The 22,442-nt window shown below is 34.7% G+C and overlaps 1 protein-coding gene across 2 annotated transcripts in view; it reads left to right on the forward strand.

Moving 5' to 3' along the window:
- The window catches only part of POT1 (protection of telomeres 1), a 70,026-nt gene that overhangs the window by 22,640 nt on the left and 24,944 nt on the right, over positions 1–22,442 (forward strand). For both annotated transcript variants that reach the window (XM_019474056.1, XM_009286788.2), the window contains 3 exons: positions 4,266–4,396; positions 16,064–16,354; positions 20,253–20,408. In XM_019474056.1, coding sequence (XP_019329601.1) covers positions 4,266–4,396; positions 16,064–16,354; positions 20,253–20,408 — 578 coding nt within the window. The remainder of the gene's footprint in view (positions 1–4,265; positions 4,397–16,063; positions 16,355–20,252; positions 20,409–22,442) is intronic.

A 22,442-nucleotide genomic window follows, 5' to 3' on the forward strand; every position in this document is an offset into this window, starting at 1 on the left:
CTCTGGAGCCCTCAGCATAAGAAAGACACGGACCTGTTGGAGTGGGTCCAGAAGAGGGCCACAAAAATGATCAGGGGGATGGAACAGCTCTCCTCTGAAGAAAGGCTGAAGGAGTTGGGGTTGTTCAGCCTAGAGAAGAGAAGGCTTCGGGGAGACCTTATTGCAGCCTATCAGTACTTAAAGGGGGCTTATAAAAAAGATGGCGGCAGACTTTTTAGCAGGGCCTGTTGTGACAGGACAAGGGGGAACGGCTTTAAACTAAAAGGGGGTAGATTGAGACTAGATATAGGGAAGAAATGTTTTACGCTGAGGGTGGTGAAACACCGGAACAGGTTGCCCAGGGAGATGGTGGATGCCCCATCCCTGGAAACCTTCAAGGTCAGGTTGGACGGGGCTCTGAGCGACCTGATCTAGTTGAAGATGTCCCTGCCCATGGCAGGGGGGTTGGACTAAATGACCTTTAGAGGTCCCTTTCAACCCAAACTATTCTATGATTCCCTGACTATATAAAGCAAGTATAATATTTTATACTGCTTTGAGTAGGATGATTATCAATCTTTTGAGTATGCTAATTGCACAGAAAATGGAGGGAGTTTGTTAACTTTTTCCCCCTTAAATAGGCAGCTGCACATGTATGAAGCTGACTAGACTATATAAACACAGCATCAAAGAGTAACCACAGTTTTAATGTGGAATGTTTTTGTTATTTCACTCTTGATTCCGATGTTGGATTATATCAATGCACTGTAACATGTTATCCTGTATGCCCAAAGCATTGTGAATCTGTGAACCAGATGGTTTTTTCTTCTTAATTGCTCATTTTGCTCATATTGCTTTGCAACTGACCTGTTAAGTTAACCTCTAGAATTCATACCCAAAGAAACTTGGCTTGTTAACAATCTGTCTTTGGATTAAAGTAGTAAATACTTGCAGTTTTGTCGGCCACTGACTAGACTTTATTCATGTCTGCTTATCCCAGCATAGAATGTCAGAATAGGTGCTATATGATACTTGGCCTTGTGCCTTTGGTGGGAGTGTGCAAAAGAATGATACTTAGCAACTTCTGAGTGCAATAGATGAGAGTTTATCATTATTAAGTGTAAAAATCTTGGGGAGGAAGAAGACTAGTGGTTTTATAGAAATACTATAGGTTTTTATATCTGTAGAAAAAGTAGTTTTATTTTTCTTGTTAAGCCTTTACTGGATTTCTTCTTTCAATGCTTCAGTCACTCAAATCGTTAGAGAATTTAAACTTTTAAGTTTAAATGATTGTAAAATTTAAGGGTGTATTTGCTGGAAATGGCAGAATATTTCTTTTGAAGGCATAGGCAGTGCACATACAAGCATGTATTTTAATCCAGTCTAATGTATCTGTCTTCATGTTTAGGGAATCTGTTCACAGAGTTTACATACAACAATTGTCTTCTTTTGACTGCCTTCCTACAGTTTTTATATAAGGCAAATCTATCAGTTTTAGTAGACTGATAGTATTCTATTTCAAAGCTGTCTAGCAACGATTTATGTGTCTATATCTTTATGAAATGCATGATAGAGATTTTATTGACTTTGTTTTAGCGCTATGACACCTTTGTTCAGTTCCCAGATATGTAAACTCTGGTTTAGTGTCATTATCACTAACTGCCTTGTAGAATTATAGCTAAAGGAAGTTGCGGTTTTTGATTGTTTGGATTTTTTGCTTTTTTGTTTGGGGTTTTATTTTTGACAGTTGAAAAGGTGTCTGTCACGGGCAAAACAGATTTGACTTGGGGAATTTAATTCATTGCCAGTTAACATAAACATTTAATAACTGATTTAGGTATTGAGAAACAGAGGAGAAATATTTAAATGCTTAGGGAAAACACCTTTCCTCCACCTTTTTCGGGCTTAGCTTCACTCCAAGCACCTCTCCTTCCCCCTTCCTAGTCTCCATTCCCCTTGTTATTGCTGCAGGTTACACTGTGTCTCTTAGGGGCACAAAAGGTGGCTCAGGAGACTGGGGTCAGTACGTAGCAGTTTCTTTCTGCTGCTACTTGTTCCTTACTCTCCCCCCAACCCCGTACCTTCCTTCTTGGTGGTGTCCTCTGCTCCAGTGTGGGTTCCTCCATGGGCCTCAGTCCTTTTGTGGGCGTATCTGCTGTGGTGTGGGCTTACCGACAAGCCACAGTCACTTCGACCTTGAACTTCATTTATAGTCTTGCTCTGTTTAATTTCACCGTTATAGACGTTGAGAAAGCTCACACTGCCAAACAAGAAGCTTCTGGTCAGTTGTTTCAAATTTCAGTTTTATATAGTCAGTTTCTGTAGTTTGTTTGAATATCAGCAATAGAATTCATAAACAGGTTTATTCATTGTTTGTTAATTTTGCTTCTTTACTGTTGACTTGATGCCTGCTGAATTGTGATCGTGTCTTTGTGTGTTACTTTGTTCAGAGAGTTTTATATCTTGAACAGTGTTCCCATTCTTGGTACCTCAAGAGAATGGATGTAAGTCTTCATGCACGTCTGTTTCTAAGAGTTACAACTACTTTCTTTTTACAGTGTTGAGATTCTGTTGTTGGATGTTACCAAAATGCAACATAAAAATTGGCAAAGAACTTTTAGTTTAAATGGGTGTCCAAAATAGTAAGATTATAGCAGGAGCAAATGGATCCAAGCAGTACATAGAGGAACTGTTCCTGCTTCTATATGGTATGTCTGCATTTTATATGCAGGTCAGCAGTATGAATAAACTAACTTTTTCAGTGAAAACTTACATTCTTAAAATAGGATTGTGAAAGCAAAAATGTGAGTTGAAGTAGATGGCATTAGAAAATTGGAGAGTTGCCCAAGCATCTTGGGTAATTCAGATCTAGTGATTTATACTTTTTTAGTCAGAATGAATAATAGCAGAATCATTTCATTTATGATGCTGTCTGAAAGCACTGTGTGCGCTGCAAACACTTTAGATATATCCACTCTTTTCAGAGTACAGAAGAATGCCAAGAAAAATAGTAAATCAGTGGTATACCAGTGTGGAAAGGTACAAAATTACTTGATTTAAAATTTTTCGCCACTCTTACTAATATTGGTTTTGTGCTTTCTCATTCTGACATTTAAGAATGGTGTGCTTAAATGGAAAACCAACAGAGTTCACCATTGCAAGAGTTCAAACTTTAGAAATTTTAAATTGTAAATCATTGAGTACTGTTAATGCCTAAAAATTGTGCTTTTTGCTTGAAGATCTTGCTAACTCTTTCTAAAAGCCAAAATTTTGTGTACATAAATGTATCAAGGTTGTTATCAAGGTAAAAATAACAGGTTATGATGTCATTGCTCTACTGATCAGCTGAAAAAGTTGTAATTCAGCCCTGAACTGTAAGCTTCAGTAAATGCTAGCATAGTAAGTATCCAAACCAAGCACTCTGTCTCCTTGATTAAAAGCAACCTAGGTCAAGATATGCGGATGTTTGAGGTTCTAAACATACAGCCAAGTTGATATTGGGTATTTGAAAAGTTCTCAGGCAGGTTAACCAGTTACCATGTGTGAAAGAGCAAGTGTACTCTCACTCCATTTTATGTTTGTAAGATATCCGAGCACACATGCTTCTGTAAGCTGAAATAGAAAATACAGGTTTCATTTATGTCATCTGCAAATACTGCTCTATTCTGGGCTGGTTTGCTCTGTCATATTTGTATCTTGTTTTGAGTTTACTTTTTAGGTCACTAATAGAAGTTAAATTCTATTGATGAAGTTTAGCTTCAAAAGGGCAAGTTTCAGTTTCTTACTATACTTTCTAACTACCACTGTGTGACTGTATCCTTGCAGTATATATCTTGCATATTTTGTTGAAGTGAAAGATAAGTAATTTATGCTTTAATTTGCTTTTAGAACTTGTAGAACTCATTACCTTTTCAGAAGACAGTGCAAAAATAAGTCTTAGAAAAGGATTGTACAAGATTGTACATACACTCCCCATTTTATAGAGGAAGTAATTGAAACCTGAAAAATAGCATGCTTGTTGCAGACAGAAGAAAAAGTTTTGTGTGTTCCTGACTCATAGACCTGTGCTTAATCATCCATTTCATTTTCAATTGTTTGGGCTAATTATTGGCAAGATGGGCCACGCTTCAGTTGTTATGGTACTGTAACTAAATTGACTTCAGATGAGTTACACAGATTATAGCAGAAAAAAATTGGCCATATGGTTGTTCATCCCAAGTTTAATATCTGTGTATTTATAACTCCATAATGCCTATTATTCATTCAAACACTTTTATATTTTACAGATTATTGCTCAGTTGTAACACTTGTGGACCCATCAAATGTGAAGTTAACATGCACTCTTTTTAATGGAAATCTAGATTGCCTACCAAAAATTTACAAAGTTGGAGATATTATTCGATTTCATAGAATAAAGGTACGTACTAGGATAGGGGGGGGTTATGTGCTTGCTTTTTTGCAGTGAGAGGACTGTAGGAATAATTTAATTCTTCATGTACTGAAATTTAACACGTGGAGACATTGGATAAAGCAATTGATTGATAAAACAGCTACGGTTATGGTATGTACCAAAAAAGGAAATAAACTATCAAATTTTTTAAACAACAACAGAGCACTAAGCTGATACCTCTCTTCAAAAAAGTGTTGGATGTGGTTATGACAACTCCAGAACAGCATTATTTTTTTTTAATATTTGTTAAACTAGTTGACACAAATTACATGGTAATACTTCTAGATGAACAGAATTTAACTGACATAAATGTGCACAATTTATTCCTCTTCAAACTAATAGAATTGAGGGTTTACTTTAGAGCTTTTATTGTGGAGCAGTTTAGATCAGCTGGAGAGTTACTCAAGTAAATGTAATCTATCTGGGGTTGTTAGTGTGCAATATGCTCTAGCTGCTGCTTTGATGTTTTTCTGCCTTACACCGTACTTATCTGTATCAAAGGCCATGAAGGAAACAGTGTTTATCGCTTTGCAACTGTATAGGGAAGAGGAACCACACTACAGAGACTGAATGGAAGTCTTGTAATTCTGGACCATACTTAAAGAGATGCAGAATAGTACTGAAGACATGATTTTACCATGTTACGTATTACTTTGCAAGATAACCATACATAATTATATATTTTATTTTTGCTTAAAATAATTATAGCAGAAATTAGTAAATGTCCTGAAAGAGGCCAGTTAAAAAAAAACAGTTTGCATATTTGGACACTCTTGAGAGATCTAGGAAATTTAGCATTGTACAAAAGGGTGATGAAAGGGATAAAGAGCAGTAGTACTAAGCAGGTACGTTTTGATATGCTGTAGCAGGAGAAAAAAACCCATGACAATAAATGTAAATAAATGTAAAAAGTGGTAAGATTTTCCGGTAATTGGGATTTGTACCACTGAGATTATTAAGAAAGAACTTGTTAAGATTCAGAAACAGTCTTCAGTTATTCATGTATATTATAAATATTTACAATTGAGAAAGAAATTAGCTAACCTATTCTGGGTTAGTATAAAGCTTCCTTAAGGTCATCTTTATGTATCATTAGAGTGGAATGAAACTATATTTAGATTTTGAAGCTTGTGTTGCTAATCAGTACTTGAGATGTGTTGTTAGTCTTGAAAGTTCATTGAGCTGACTTCAGATGGGAAATTCTTATGCTAAATTTTAAATTCATTCTGAATCCAGCAGGGTGAGTATTACACAGATATACTCATTTCTGAAATTCAGTGGAGGTAGAAATATGTTTATTGCTTCTGAAATCAAAATACATATTTTATAATATATGTGTGAAAAAGGAGAAAGTAGAAAGAAGCCTGATTAAAAGGATTAAAAAGTTGCATGTCTGTGGTGGGTTAATATTGGATTTTTTTGAGATGTGGGAAGTATGGGTTAAAAAAAACCAGACAAGACCACTGTCAGGGAAGTTATGTATGCACCCTCTTTTATGCAAACATAATAGTGTCTCAGCTCCACTATTTATCTTTAATATAAACTTATTAAGGAAACGTATTGATATAGTACATGTAAGGAACCTCACCATTTTCCTGCTTTGGCATCAAATTTTTGAGGAGATCATTCTAAAATCCTTATCAATTGGTACTTCATCATTCTCCAAGATCATGTTTCAGTATTTAAAGATAGGGTCTGTTAATCCCTTCCCCACATACTTTTTTTTTTTTTTTTTTTTTTTTTTTTTTTTTTTTTTTTTTTTTTTTTTTTTTTTTTTTTTTTTTTTTTTTTTTTTTTTTTTTTTTTTTTTTTTTTTTTTTTTTTTTTTTTTTTTTTTTTTTTTTTTTTTTTTTTTTTTTTTTTTTTTTTTTTTTTTTTTTTTTTTTTTTTTTTTTTTTTTTTTTTTTTTTTTTTTTTTTTTTTTTTTTTTTTTTTTTTTTTTTTTTTTTTTTTTTTTTTTTTTTTTTTTTTTTTTTTTTTTTTTTTTTTTTTTTTTTTTTTTTTTTTTTTTTTTTTTTTTTTTTTTTTTTTTTTTCATCACAGCTGAGCTGTTCATCACAGCTGAGCTGTTTTAAGTGGTTTCCAGCCCTAACTGACCCCAGCTGCTCACGATCCATATCTCTTCAGATGCATAAGCTGACAGCTTGTTTAATTACTTTCTAACTTAGAATGATCTAGTCACTAAGTTGTCTTTTTCTGGATGGGAATGTTTTGACTACCCCAGGCTAGCAAACAGTTACTTTGGAAGTTTTCATATCTGATCTGAGCAGGTAAAAATCTGACATAGAAGCCTGGTGCCAACTGCTAGGAGTGAACTGGGAGGGGGGTGACTTCTTCCTCTCTTTCACCTACAACCAGCATGGTATGTGTGATTGCTGTGCAACACAGTTTTCAATTAAAAAAAGAAATCAACTTTAATTAGAGTTCTAATTACAGTGTCTGCAGTTCCTCCTTCATTCTGTTCTCCTTTTGTCTTCAGGCCTTATCACCTTCTCTTAGCTTGCTGAATGGAAAGCAGTCAAGGGTAGTAGAGGACGTAGTCTGTCAGAGCTGTGCTTACCAATGAGGACAGATATACATAGTCCTTACAGCGTGTATTCACGTTTCCCTGTCCCAGATATGCTTTTGAGAGACTTCCAAGAAGTTGACATTGATAGCAAACACATTTTAAAAATGACTACTGCCAGCTACACTTTCAGCTGCTAATGAATAACTTCTCTTCAGAGTAACACAGGTGTTGGCAAGGTCTGATGGTTCAGAGCTAATAAGAACTTAATGGAGAGGATTCTGTTGGGTTTACTCTGGGTAGAGAATAATTTTATTTGCTCAGTATTTGTTGCAGATAATGAAAATTTTAAGTGTCTTAGTAACAGAACTGAAAGATTATCCAGTTTTAATTACATTTCTGTTAATATTTCTTGAAGTGCATTTTTATGACTGCTTATGATGATTTCTCATGAATTATAGTACTTAGTGATTTGCAGTACTGTATTTGGGCCTTCAACCGCAGTCAGTGCTCTGCAGAGATGACAGTGGGGGGGATCCCCCACCCCCCAATATAAAAACTAGGCTTGTGACCGAATTGTCTAGCCGCCCTCTATCTTCATGGCAAAGAAGGAGTTATCTCAAGCGGAGTTTTCTTGGAACTTTTTTTTATGGTTCACAGTGGACGCTCTTAATATCTTAGACTTAATGCCTAATGTTTAAGCTGTTAAAGAGAGGGTAGAGGCAACCTGCTGGTACTGATTAAATCTGCAATATTTTATCACTCACTTGATTTGGGAGTTTTGGCATGTATTCTGCCTTTCTTGTATTACTCAAACCCTGCCATGATGATAGAACCATTAATTTCCTCATTGGCTTTTCTCTAGTATTCCTTATTACCTCTGAGTGATTCACAAACAAGAATTTATTTCCTCACTCCCAGTGAAGTGAATTGGTATTTGATTTCCATTTTAATGTTTGAGAATTGGAGGAAAGTGAAGCACATTCTTATTTAGGTGTTCATCTTGTTCAGCATACTCTAGTTGTCTGATACGGTCACTGCCTAGGATGTGTTTTGGTGGGTCTTTTTCCAGAACACACAGCATTATAGAGCTGTGTGACTCACGTGGAACGCTTGGAGGATGAAGACCAAAGGAGTGACCTCTCGTTATAAACTTTACTTATATGACTTCCTCAGCATAATGCAATCTCTGTAGCAATTACAAAGTCTTAATTATCTAGCTTTTTGTCATAGTAATTGTGATACTATTCTCCTCTCTTACTTTCGTGCCTTAACTTCTTCCATACGTAGGTTCCAGTTGCTGTAACAAATGAAGTAGGAGTCTTAAAGATGACAGCTTCTTTGTTACACAGCACTAATTTATCACCACTGCACTTCTCAAGTCATGCACTGCATAGAAAAATAGGGTAATGGAATGGGGTGTCATAATATAAACGCACCGTGAGCTGAACTGTGTTTGCATAGGCAACAGTAACTGTGTCATCTACTAACTTTGGAATAATTATGGTTTATAATTCTAGTGTTTTAGCTTTGTGGTTAGATGCTGCATCCTAGATCTTTAGAATAACAAAATCGAGAAAAACAGCAAGAAAAAGCAAATTCCTTGCATGCTATCAATTGCATATTCATCTGGTTCAAACTCTTTAGATTTACAATATAAATGCATTGCTGCTTTGAGCAAAAGTACTTTATAACCATGATATAGATGGTTATTTCCTCCGTAGGTCAGTCAGTTGACAAGTATAAGATGTATGTCTTGCTAGTGAGTTTCTAAGCTGTTTGCCTGTCCACAGAGGAGCAGGAATCTGAATATCAAGCATATGGAGCATGGCTTCATAAAAACGGAAGGCTCAGTCACACTCCCTTTTTTGTTATCCTTACTAGTTCTGTCCTGTCTCTCTTCTTGTGCATCACTCTCCTTAACTGAGTAATACTTAACATAGCATTTGTTCCACTAGGTTACCTACTCTGATCTTTAAACCAGTCTGCTGTTATTTCTAGGAGCAGTCTTACTTCTGCACTTTGCTAGCAGTTTCCTTGTCTCTGTGTATTGCCTCCTTTTGTTTAATCCAGTTTGTCCCATGAAAGTTGATTCCTTCTCTTTCTTTCTACTTGATGCAATATGGAAGGCACCGGGAGAGAGACACAGGAGAAGTATCTGCTCACTTCTTATTCCTAGGCAGCTCTGGCCATAGCTGTTAGGTTGATAAGGATGAGAGGGGAAAGTCTGGAGTTTAGATATAGAACGTACTGAGTCAATGTTAAACTTTGGCAGAATTTAGCTGCCAGACTCTTAGTGTCCTCTGAGTAAATGTGGTCCAAATAGATGAACTTGGGCAAAGTTAGGTTTGAGACTTTTTGCTAAAAAGGATGTCAAAGAACATGTTGTCTGTGGCACTGCACCACTGTTTTCAAATTATTGCTCTGAAGAGTGGAAGCAATTAAAATTTTTTTCGTAAACAATTATGAGATTCTTTTTAACACAGAGAAACCAACATTTTTCTCAGAAATATCAGTATTACTATTGCTTTTGGCTTCCCTTCAAAAATTATGTAAGGCGTGCAACTCACTTTGAATGGAATTTAAATTAATTTTAATTAATTTTAATTTAAATTAAATTTTAAATTAAAATTAAAAGTTTAATTTAAATTAAAAACAAGTATTTGTCCTATAGTGAATAATGTCAGGAAATACTGACTGTAGGCAGTGGTAGAGTTTCTCCATAATTCGAAGTCTTAGAATTTTGCACATATGTTTTCTGAAATTTTCATCTGAGTACTTTTGGTCAAGTTACCTGATCATGTCTTAAATATGTAGGAAATATTCCAAAATAGTCATTTTTTACTTTTCTAGAATTTTCTCAAATATACTATGCCACTTTCTCTGAGGAATATTTCTAAAGCAGTATCACAATGCCTGCTGTTTTTTTTTTAAATTCTTATCAAAACAGAGATTATCTCAGCTGGTTTAAGTATATATACTTTTTGCATACAATTTTTTTTCCACAAAATAGTTATAGTATGTTCAGGTGAACTGGTAAATGAAATGTATAATATATTATTCATTTCCTTCTTTAATTTGTATTTCCATGGCTGCAGACATTTCTGACAATCTTATTTTGCAGACAGCAATTCTCAGGAATAGTAGAGGATAAGCTATAATTTATGGTCCTAATATCTAGGTGTATTTTTCATGTCTTCATAAAATTTCATTTTACTTCCATATGACTAGCCTTGTTAACTTTCTTTTGGAAGGTGCTTGCAGATAGTTTTTGTAGTTCAATTTTCTTTTTGTTGTATTTAAACATGTTCAAAATGGTTTAATTTATATAAGGACAGAGATTATTTACTAAGTTACTTCAAATTGCTTCTCTATTTCATTATTACCTCTCTGTTCATACAGCTGGAGATACACGTACGCTAGGATTACATTATTCAAATACAAGAAAATATAATCAGCATACCATATTATCCAAACTTGTTTAGACTGTGATTTACTCTACTTAATGTGAGAAAACATTTACAAAACATAAGGAAATATACCTAGTGCATTCTTATGGGTTTTTTGACAGGAAACTTTTTGTATATAAACAGCATCAGTGACAATCATCAAACTTTTACAAAGAAATTAATCTCTGGATCTGATATGGTGTTAAGGCTCAGGTTCAGTTGTTTAGCTTATTTTTGAGCAATAAGTTATTAAATTAGTAACAATTTTAACAAAACAGTAATTTTTTTTGGTATTGGAGTATTTGTCTGTTTGCATGTTCTGTCATGGGATGCGTATATCATTCAAACCCTTGATCTGCAATTTTGTTTTAGCTTAGAAGTATGCCTTCAGTGTTCATGATGGGTTTTTTTTCAGCCTTCCATCCCATCCCACCCTCATGCACTGCATGACACTCAGAATGGAAAGCAAGCATTTCCTGTTTCCAGAATAGTTTTAAAAATGTAGGTTTCCAGATTGTAGGACTGAAGTCGTTCTCATGTTGCCAAGTCTGGAGAGAGCTAGTGAGAAACATCTCCAAAGGTCTTACTCCAACTTTTAGCCTCCTCTTAGCCCTATGCAATTCCTAATAAAGCTCAAGAGTTTCAGCAGCGGTGGAACAGGGACAAATTAAGGGGATTAGTTATTAATATCCTTGTAGGTGATGCTGGACATAGTGTATTGTATTCAGTGGCTACAGACAAATCATCATAAATCCAGGACTTCGATTTTTCTCTAAGAAGTCCATAACACAAAGGAGCAACTCCCATTTAATAGAAAGGCCATTTAGGAATGAAATTGTTGAGGCCATTCATACCCTAAAAGACTTCAGGGCAGTTCTTTTGGGGTTTTTTTTCAGCTAGTTTGAGGCATATAAACATAATTTCTTAACAAGACACCTTCTCAACCTGCTTCTGCTTTGTTTCTTATTTAAAATGTCAGAACCACTGATAAAGTAATAGCATTTAACAGGAGAAAGCAACCTTTGTTTATAACCCATTGCTGCTCAAATGGCAAGCAATACTTATGGGGTGTTTCCAAGTTTTAAAAGCTCTCTGGTTCAGTTCAGACAGGTCTGAAACCCATGCTGTCTTGGACCAGTGGTTCTTAGATGCCATTCCATTCTGTGTTGGCTACCTGTGCAGCCAAAAATAGAAAAGAAAGAACCCAAGGAAATAAGCTAAATACCTGTCTAAGCGAACTCATTTTTTGTCTTGACACAATGGAAAACCTATGTTTTATTTGTGTTTTTCCATCAAGTATCTGCTCCAGCTATTCTAGACTATTTTTCAAGTTAAAGTGCAGTGATCTGTCTCTAAAACTTTGCGTAAGGTGGTGAGTGAATGGGGATAATTGAAGGGCATCCCTTTGTGACTTGGAACCCCTATCCCCTAGCATAAGGTAAATTTTGTATCCACTTTCTAGAAAGAAATCCTCTTTCATAGCCATCATTTATAAGAACAAATTAGAAGAGCGTGTGGCACCTAGTATAGTGTTCTTTTTTTTGCACTATCCCAAGTTCCTGTCTAGGTTTTTGGATGGAGTTTCATTTGAAGTATAATCCATGTGTAGGTATTTTCCCCAAATTCCTACAGATCTTTTTAAACATTCAATACAATCAAAATATTTAGTAATCAGTGCTGGGGAACCTTATGGATCTACAGATGGTAAGACTTAGTATGGCAAAGGGGGTGTTTCCAAGGATGGTTATGGACTACAAGAGTAGTGCGTTATTGAAAGAGGTTACCTGGGGAGGTTCTGGAATCTCCATGCTTGGAATTTTTCAAGGCTCAACTAGCCAAAGCCTGATGTTGACACAGTGCTGACAACAGCCCTGACCTGAGGAAGAGGTGGGACTTCATGATCTCCCGAAGACCCTGCCAACCAAAATTCCTGTGGTTCAGTGATTGGGCCATACCCTTCTAGTACTCGGACAGTATCCCTTTTCAGTACAGTCAATTGTAACTCCGTCTATACCTTCACAATTTTTTTTTGCTCCTGGAGGCTTGTGATCCGATTCTGTGTTTGAGAAGGAGGAGATTTTTTTGTCACTGCTTATTTGTGTAAGATATCTTGCTTCTGCGTCAACTGAACCCTGTTTGTGTCACACAGAGTGGCATGTGCTGATATACATGTGTTTAACTGAGGGGAATACATTGCTCACCACGGTAACTATAATTCTTGCAGATACATTACCTGTAGACAATTTTCCACTCTTTCTTTCTTTCCTTTTCACTAGCATCTCACATATATGACATTTCTGCAGTTAAGGGAAGACTGGGTAGCAGCATGTGAACATTGATCTCTTATTATTTTGTTGTCAACCATGAATCACAGGGATCGTAAGTTTTCGACTTCTGCTTAGGTAAAAGATACCTTACAATGAGGTCTTCAGCTGAATGTATACTCAAATTGGAACAGAAGTTTGGACAGTGCATTTCAGACAATGCAATAATTCAAGGAAAAAAAAAAGCCAAACCACAACACAACTTGATGTCTTGAAAGAATTTTATATGTATAAATAATAATCAAGTTTTAAGCTTAATGTACTCGTGTTTCAAAATATTATCTTGAATTCCTGATCCTTCCATAAATCTATAGTTAAATTTATTTTAGGAAATCTTCCTTCTTAGTATAAGAACATGTACGTTAGCTTAGTGTATGTTGTTTTACAAGGCATTTTTTTTTATATTCTAAGGTGATATGTGACTGCAGTGGTTTCATAATAGTCCTTTGCTTCTGCAATTTAACAATCAGTTTTGATGGAAAACTACCTTGGAGATGCTATTATTCCAGCTTTATACACTACTTACTATCGCATCTTTCTCTTCCATTGGGTGAGGTCAATAACGCCAGCTTCAGTACCAAAAAAAAAGAAAAATATCAGGTGGTTTAGGTTGCTGTAAATCTATTTATAAATATTTCAAGATTAGCTTCTTTTCAATGAGCATATTCAGGGTAGAGTTGTATCCCATAGAAATCACTAGAGTTTATTGTCCACGCAGTTTGCTGAGGTGACAGTTCACCTTTTGTTCTTTAGTTTATAAAAACTATGCTAAAGACACCCGCAATATGTATTGGAATTTACTTGCCTGCTTAGAACAAGCCAAATATATTGTATCTGCTCCATTTTTGTCCCAGAAGATATTTTTGTTTAGCAACCATTTATTGAATTTATTTAAAATTCTCATAGAAATGACACAAAATCTACTGAGAGGAATTGTCATCATATCAAAAAAGTCTCAGATTAGCTCTTTTCCCTAAATTTAATTCCATTTCAAAATTGTTTGTGTGTGGAAAATATAACTAGTTTATAGTATCACTGCTTAACTTCATCTGAGTTCTACTTAGAGTGCCATAATGAAACAACATTTGCCCATGGATTTTGTTCATTTTACACTCCAGTGATTCCTCATCACTTTAGCAATGATTCCTTTTTAAAGGACAAGCCTGGAGAATTTCTGTTGATGGTCATCTGTTCTGTGGGTCTGACATAAGTAATTTTCCAGCTATGAAATATTTTGTTCTGTAATCCATTCTACATTTACTTTTCCTGTTTGTTCTGTTGTTCACTAAATAATGTTGCTGAATGCTGTTTACCTTTGAGACCACTCAGTGGCTTCTCCACATGACTATGCCTAAGGACATTTGGGTTTGCTTCAAGATCATTGGTAATTTTCTCGTCATGACACTTCAGGTTTACCTTCATACATATTTTGTTTCTTTTGTTATTTAATAACTGCCTTTCCCTACATTAAGGCTGATTTCGAAGCCACTAAATGAGGGTACTAGGAGATGTCAAAAGTACAGTATGTTTAAGCACAGCCTCATGAATGCTCAAAACACGACATAAAGGATTTGGGAAATAGGGAAAATAGTCTATGGTGAAGGATTAGTGGAAGCCCAGGGAGACAAAGTAGTTTCTTGAACTGGTTTCCTGAAAGGTTTAGAGGCCTCATAAATAGGCTAGTCGTCTAGGACAAAATTTTTAGTAAGAAAGAAATCAAGATATTTTGATGATGATTTAAAAGAATTAGTGAAGAAATAAATAAGTAGGTAAATTGGAAATTAAAACACTTTGAGAAACATTTGACGTGTTGGACAAGATGCTTAAAAATATACTTGAAGTATCTTTTGATAGCGGATGAATGAGTAAAAGTGATGATGGATGTTATTTTGAGAAGCTATGGAATATAATGCCAGTGGCAGCAACTAAAGTAAGTCTGTGTTTTTATAGTAGATAACATCTTAGTGTTATAGTGGAACTTTTTTTTCCAGATCATGGGTAATGGGCACAAATTGATGATGAAACTATGTATTTCCCTGATTTGTCCGTTAGCTTTTCTTGTATTTTCAATATTTCAACCTAAAAGTTAAAAGACTAAAGCTTTTCAGTGTTACAGTGAAGAAAAACTACGTCATGAATTGATGTGCCCCATCGGTCAGGTCTGGAGAATGCTTAAGTAAATGAAAGTTTATCCTAGAGATGATCCTTAATGCATTTATGCATTATGTCAAAGTAGCAGGGATTAAAGGAGTTCCTGCCACCAAGATTGAACTGCTTTGTTTATGAATTGCCAAGGAATACTTGATTTGTGTGCTGTTTACATTTCAGTGTGTTTATAAAATACAGGCCTAAATCATTGGCAATGTTTTGTAAAAAAAATGTTGCTGTTTAGAACTTCTGTCACATCTTCTAGATTCTGCACTTTTAAATAAGTAGGATTTTCTACCATTTGAAAATTGAGCACGGGGAATCCTAAACTAGATTGTCTCACAAATGCTATATTCAGAAGTCTTGTTGCTTTTTTGGTAAGCAAATTTTAATTAAAAAGGAATGGATCAAAACAGCTGGTTTGAGATTTCTGGATAATGAGTCATGCAGTGCTTTGAGATAGAGATAGATATAGAGATACATATATATATAAAAAAATAAAAGTGCAGGGAACAATAAGACTAGACTAGATCCTTGAAGGAATGCTTCAGACTTTGAACACTGTTTTATATGGTAGCAGATACACAGCTAAATCAGCAGGATACAGGGGACCTGCCATGTGCAGGGCAGTAGACATAAGAGTAATTGTGAAAGCTGTATTCATAATTCAAGGGATGAAAGCTGGTCACTGTTTGCTTCATAGAAAAAAAAAAATAGCTCCTAGAACTGGTATTTTCTTTTTCAGTTCCATAATATCAGGAAACGGGGCTATTGTGAGAGGCAGAAAACAGGAATCCATAGTAACTTTGTTCTGCCGTCGCTCTGCTGTGTGACCCCTAAAAATTAATTTCTCTTGTGCCTCAGTTTCCTCATCTGTAAAAGCAATCCTGATGTGTTCCCTGCACAAAAATTGAGATTTGTGAATAAAATACTCGGCACTGATGCTGTATATCTAGAGGTAGGTATTAGTCTGCCCCTTTAAAAAATTTGTTGTGTTAGATTATATGTTCTGCTTATTCACTTTGTTTTCTTGTTAATGTTAATTTCCTTTTTTTGTTTTGTTTTTATTTTGACTCCGTTTTCCTAATAGCACCAGGAACAAAAATGATCAATGATCCATTCTTCATGCACATGATAAAACAGAAACGTCTGTATATTTCGATGCAGTGCAAACATTTTTTTTTTTCTCCTTCATATTTTGTTACAGGTCAGGGAATACAATGGTCAGATGCAGGGAATTACCAGTGTGGGATTTGCATCCTTGACATTTGATGGAACTGTAGGAGCGCCCATAGTTCCTCGAACCTCTAGCAAAGTGTACACTTTCATGGATGAAGAACAGAAAACAATAGAAGAATTGCGTGTTTGGGCAGCCAGTAATCTTTCCATCTCTGGACCAGCAGTAAAATTGTCTGGTGTTCAGCCAATGCTGTTCTTTGATCTCACTTGCCAGCTGGTAGGAAAAGCAAAAGTGGATGGATCTTCTTTTCTTCTAAAGGTAGATTTATTTTTTTAAAATAATTTGTTAGATTTATTTATTAAGACATTGTGATTCAGTTTTTGATAAAACAGACATATTCATTGATTTTAAATAATATTATGTTGATAAATATTTTGAGGTTAACCAAATTTGTGATCCTTGACCATTTTATTTCTATGAAAAGAAAACAGAAATCCCAGTTCTCTTTGAAGTTGTTCATCTGATTTATTTCTTTAGAGAGGTTTTGTAAGATGGCATTGGTATGGATCATTGCTTCACAAACATTTGTAGATAAATATTGCAAGATTTCTTAAAGTTGAAAAATATTGTTACTTTTAAATTTCAACCTTGTTTTTTAGTTAGCAGCAATTATTGCTTGTTTTTCTAGATCTGCTGGATATAATTAATGCAGTAAGTAACAGTATCTAGAAAATGAATGAAAGTTCTCTATCTTGAAGGATTTTAGGTAGCTTCTTTTAGTTACACATAAGCGCTTTGGGGATCAGTGCTCACTGAAAGTACAAAATGCAAAGTGCCACACAACAGGAGAGTACTTTCCAAGGGTGATCCTTAACATCAGCTAAAAAAAAGGAGTTCTGCATAATTTTCCTGGTTTTAGCTCCAGATGTATCAGTCTGGTGTTATTCTGAAACTCCTCTGCATTTCTTTTCCTTTCTTTTATAAGTTGATTGTTAAAATGTGAGTGATGAACAGCCTGTTATTATCCATTTTATGACTTCATAAAATTATTTATTGGTTCTACTGTATTAAGCTCTATTGTTACAACATTTTTAGAAACAGCACGCTGCATTATTCCTTCATTAAAGCAGCAATTTTCTCGTGCAGAACAATGCATGCACTACACAGAAACAAACCTGAAGTGTCATCCTGTAATATGCTTTGCAGCTGTTACAAACATTTCCATTTAATTATCCCTTGTGAAATAGATGTCAAATGAGACCCAGTAAAATTTCAGAACTTTGTGGACTGTAATTAAGTTGTTCATTAATAAGTACATGTTCAGCATTGAAGGACCCTTTGCAAGGACAGACAAATGTTTTCTTAAAGTATTAATATTTCTTTACATTCTTTTCTGTGTTGTAAGATCTGAAGTCAATTTTGTCAGTTTTGTATAGCAAAGATAATGACTTGGGGTGGAAAAGTCAGGATAGACTTAGGAAGGTAAAAGTTTGAAATCAAATAATGGTAGATCAATTTTTCTGATACGTAATTCCTTTGACAGTATATTTTTTTAGTAGTATAAAATATTAAATACTTAAATCCCTATCAAAATATATCAGACAAGCTTAAAAATGGTAGATTAACATTGGAATGCTGTTGCTAATTTCCTTCATTTTTCAAGCATGGCAAAATCCCTTTCTCATATCAAATGTTGGTCATGATAGAAGAGAAGCCTTTTTTAAAAACTGTAGACAGATCTCTGATTATTTTGTTGATTTGCAAAACAAAAAAACAAATTCAATACCAGCTCAAATGGAGTGATCATTAAATATTATTATTATAATACTATTTTGGTTATACGTTTTAGAATAATGCTTTAAATTTATCATGTCATTGCAAGTATATCAGTTATATTAATGGTTGATTGTACTATAAAATATAATGATTATTTTAAGTGTTGAGCTCATGTAACTAGTGGGGATTGCTTCAAAGGCAACTAAAATGAATTTTAATGATTTTGTGCATCACCCATAGCATAACTTTTAATATTACACTTGATAAATTGGGATATGCACAGCACGAGGCTGACATGGCCTAAAGATGGTATCACTGACTTATAAATGTTTACCTTATTCTGAGAATTTTGTTTTTCAAACTGATGGAGGCTAAAAAACTCACACTAGAAATTATTCTGTCATTTATGCCTTTTGTAAGAGTTTTATTATTATTCTTTTCTTTCCTTCTGTCTGTCAGTTAAATTGTCTACGTTAAGCTATGTCATACAATTAGCATACTCTGCTGAAGAGAGAAACAGGTTTCATTGTGTCTCTCCCATTTCAGTGTTTTGCCGACCATGGTGATCAAAGGTTGTCACCAACTATTCCTACCAACCAACCTACCAACAATGACTAGTAATGGAACCATTTGCTATTTCTTATCCAGAATTAATTTAATCAGTGTTGTTTTTTAGACCAGTGTTGGTTTTTGAAACCAGGGCTTCTGTGTTTTCATCCATAATTTGAGTAAAGTGAGGCTGGCAAGCTCCTGAGGTAGAGAGCTTGATCTGTTTTCATATTTGTGCAAGTAAAAAACAAAACCTACTACTTTTCTAAGGATTTTTTTTTTTCCTTGTAAAGAAAGCTTACTGGCTTACAAATTCCTGACGCTAGCCCCATTAGATCCTCTGGTGAAGCATATTCTAAAGCTGAGTTGTCATCCTTGTATCTGACAGGGAACGTTCAGGTTATTTCAATCCATTTGTCAGATCCATCTCTTAAGTGTAGAACTGCCAAAGTCTCCCAGGTAAAGCCAGTTGAAAAATAATGTGAAACTTGACAAACTTAAGGTTCTTTATTTTGTCAAAGTGACTAAATTCATAATATATATGCACTAAATCTATGTTTCTCAAGCTCAGTTCTGGAAAAGGTTTGATAATTCAAGCAATGGGCAACCTTTCTTTCAAAGGTGGTTTTAAGTATTTCATGGTACAGGATCAGAAGTTCATAGGCTTTTTTTAAATCTGTGGCAGCATGTACCACCTCATTATCTGGGTCATTCAGAATACACTCTTATTTGGGAACATTAATTTGATGTTATGGGTCATTTTCACTGTGAACAGTTTTCCCTTTTATCTCGTGATTTGGGATGAGTATTTCAACCGTGAGTTATTCTCAGTGTATTTACACGTCTTTGCTGATTCTTAGATCTTTTCCTGTGGGTCCTTTGATCCACAGCAGTTAAGCATAAGGGGTAGAAACCCTTTCAAAATTAAGCTTTGGTGTCTTTTTTTCTCCCCCTCTGCAGCGCCTAACTCATGGGACAAAATGCCTTGGTATCACAAACTGTCTGAAAATTAGCTTCTGTTGAATCTATATGCATGAAATCCTATGAAATACAGCATTTCAGTCTTAGAGTCCAAACGCCTCTAGATTTTTCTTTTTCTATGCCAGTATTTCAGACCATTATATCTGTTGTCTTTGAGAAGGTTATATCTTCAGGAACTCGGGAAACCATAGTTTACAGAATAGATCGTAAGCAGGTATCACTGAAATTCTAATGTTTGATTTAAGTAGTAAGATTTTGGTTCCAAAGTGCTACGTCTGTTGGTAATCTTACTTTTTCACAATAACTTTGATAGCTCGAAAATAACTCTATTGATATTTCAATACTTAAGCGTATCAAGAACTTAGCTTTAGGCAAACAATTTTTAGAATCCTCCTTATTAAGTATATGTTAAATACTGATGTTTTTCTAATATGTTCTGGATAACTAGCAGTACATACTGATGTAGGACATCATCAGTAATTAAGGGAGTATATGCTGTGTACTCAGTCTTTACATACTGTAGCTGGAGTGGTTAAAAAAAACCTATAGCAGGATTAAAATATTAGACAGTTCAGCATATGGTGAATTCTAATAGTTGTAACTGCTGGATAAACAGTTGAGTTTTTGCTAGCACTGATTTTTTTTTTTTTTTTTAATATTAACAAATCCCAGGTCGTAACACTTGATCATATTCTCTGTAGATGTTATTTTATACTCTGTAAGGAATAATAATTTAAAAAAAAAATCCCATAGAATCTAATTTAAGGACTTTAAGACTGAGACTCCAATTAAGATTTCTTACTGTTACCCATTTTTAATCAAACAACAAATTTGTTAAAAAAAACCAAGTTATTTAAAATCTTAATCTAAAGTATTCTGAGCATATTAAAATAGTTCATTTGCGTTGCAGGTATGGGATGGCACAAAATGTCCCTACCCAACATGGAAGGTGCCTGTGGAAGCAAGAGACCTGGAAGGAGAAAAAATTCTTCTTCATCAGCTGCGAAATCTAACGGTGGACATTCTAGTCTATGATAACCACGTACAACTGGCAAAATCACTTAAGGTAATGCACAGTTTGGTATTTCTAACTCTCGTTTTGTGGCCTATTTTCTGCTTAGAACTCACTTCAGAGAATGTATCAATTCAGTTCTGCTGTTAATTAGTTTCAAATGTTCCTCTTTATCTTTCACTGTATTCCCCATACCTTTTATTTGAATACAAAACTCCTTCAACATGGGTAAAACAGCCTCATTACCCACAAATTGCCATGAAAAAAATTCTTCCAATTAAGCAGTTCTTTCCAGACACTGTAATATTATATATAATCCTGTGAAAATAACGCACTCAGAAAATGTATTCTATGCTTTAGAATTATTTTTTTAAATGATAGAAAGTGGGGTTAAACTTGTAGTCACATTAAAGGCCCGTAATTCTAAAGTCAATAAAAGAGTTTCTGTTCTATAAACTTCTGCAATTTGCAGTGCAATCTTCATTTAGTGGCTCCGTAATGTTGATTATGCTTAGATAGAGAAAACAACAACATAATTAAACATTTGATCTTCAGCAATACTGCCATCTTGCTTCTGAATACAGTGAATTAGCAACGAATACATGTTTCATTTTATGCCTTGCCCTCTATACCCAAGCATTGTTTTTAAGAAAGTGTTTACCAGAAAATAAAAATAAGTGATAGCCATTTGTTAGGCTGGGGCTCTCGGCAGACATGAAATCAATTTAATATATTAATGCTCATTCATAAGTAAATGACAGATAGCAAAATAACTTGCCTTTGTGTAAGAAATCATAACAAAACTTACTCACAGAAGTATTTCATTTTTTACAGGTTCTCTTCCAGAATTTTTCTCTTGCTAACTGGTATAATCTATTGATATAAATAACTGCTGATGAGCCAGTGAAGCAATATGTTTTGAAAATTAAGGGGAAAAAATATTTTAATATTAATAAAATGTATTTTCTTGAGTAGCTGATGATACTGCCTTTACTCTCTCCCATTTATATTCAGGAATTCCTATTGAATATGTGGTACGTGGGATGTCTTCATCAGCTCTCTCAATTTTTTTCCTTCCTATAAGCCCTTTCTTCCTTATCTCTAAAGCATCTGTGCCTTTGCTGGATACTGCACTGTGTAGCAGAAGCTCTAATGTCAAAGGAAACTGTTAAGAAACCTGGTTTGACCAACTGAGCAGCACGGGCTGTTTTTCTCCTTCTGGCTATGTCCAAAGTTGCAGTAGTTTCACTCATGCAAACTGTAGAAGTTTTAAATTAGATCACTTTTGAACATCGCTTTTTAGTGGATCGTCTTAGTGGAGTTATTGAAGAAAAAGCGCTGATATCCTAACAGCTAAACTTCAGGAAAATTTATTAAGTTCAGGTTGCAATATGTGCAATTAATTTTATTTCACAGAATAATCTGAGGATAATAAAATTTTGGGGGACTTTTCCGAAAATGGAAGATGTAATAAAAGATTTGGTTTTAAATACTAGTGGAAATCGTGTCATAGCATAAGAAAGTATAATTGAAATACTCTATATTAATCTGTATAATATTTTATTTAGTTCAGGATCTTGTTATGCAAAGATTTTTTAAAAAGAATCATTTATGTAGAAGTATAAAACTGGAGAGCGTTTAGTGTATGCATGTGCACCTTCCCGAGTGTGAACACAAGAACAGTGTGGACAGAAACTGTACTAGATGTTTTGCCAGTTTATGGTTACAGAAACAATAAAAGTGCACTATTTTTCAGCCATCTCCTCTGCATTTGACAGTGGCTTAGAATTTTTTAATGTAAATTGTTACGGAATTGTTAGGTTACACTCTCATGTTGTCACGTACCACTTGCAATGACAGTTGCAGCTCTGAAATGATGTTTTATGTAGGAACAATCTGTTTTACGCAGCCTTGATACCAACAATGGCAGATTGGAGAAAAAAAAACCAAACACAAAACACTGAAATATTTGTTCTTATTTTAAAATTGTATCTGTAGGCACATGTTCAGACAAAGCAGCTCTGAGTAAGCACTACAGTCTAGAGAAAGTGGGTAATGTATTACAGTGAATTTTTGGCAAATCCTGGA

Source organism: Aptenodytes forsteri, unplaced genomic scaffold, assembly GCF_000699145.1.
Source record: "Aptenodytes forsteri isolate BGI_AS27 unplaced genomic scaffold, ASM69914v1 Scaffold166, whole genome shotgun sequence".
Lineage (NCBI taxonomy): Eukaryota > Metazoa > Chordata > Aves > Sphenisciformes > Spheniscidae > Aptenodytes > Aptenodytes forsteri.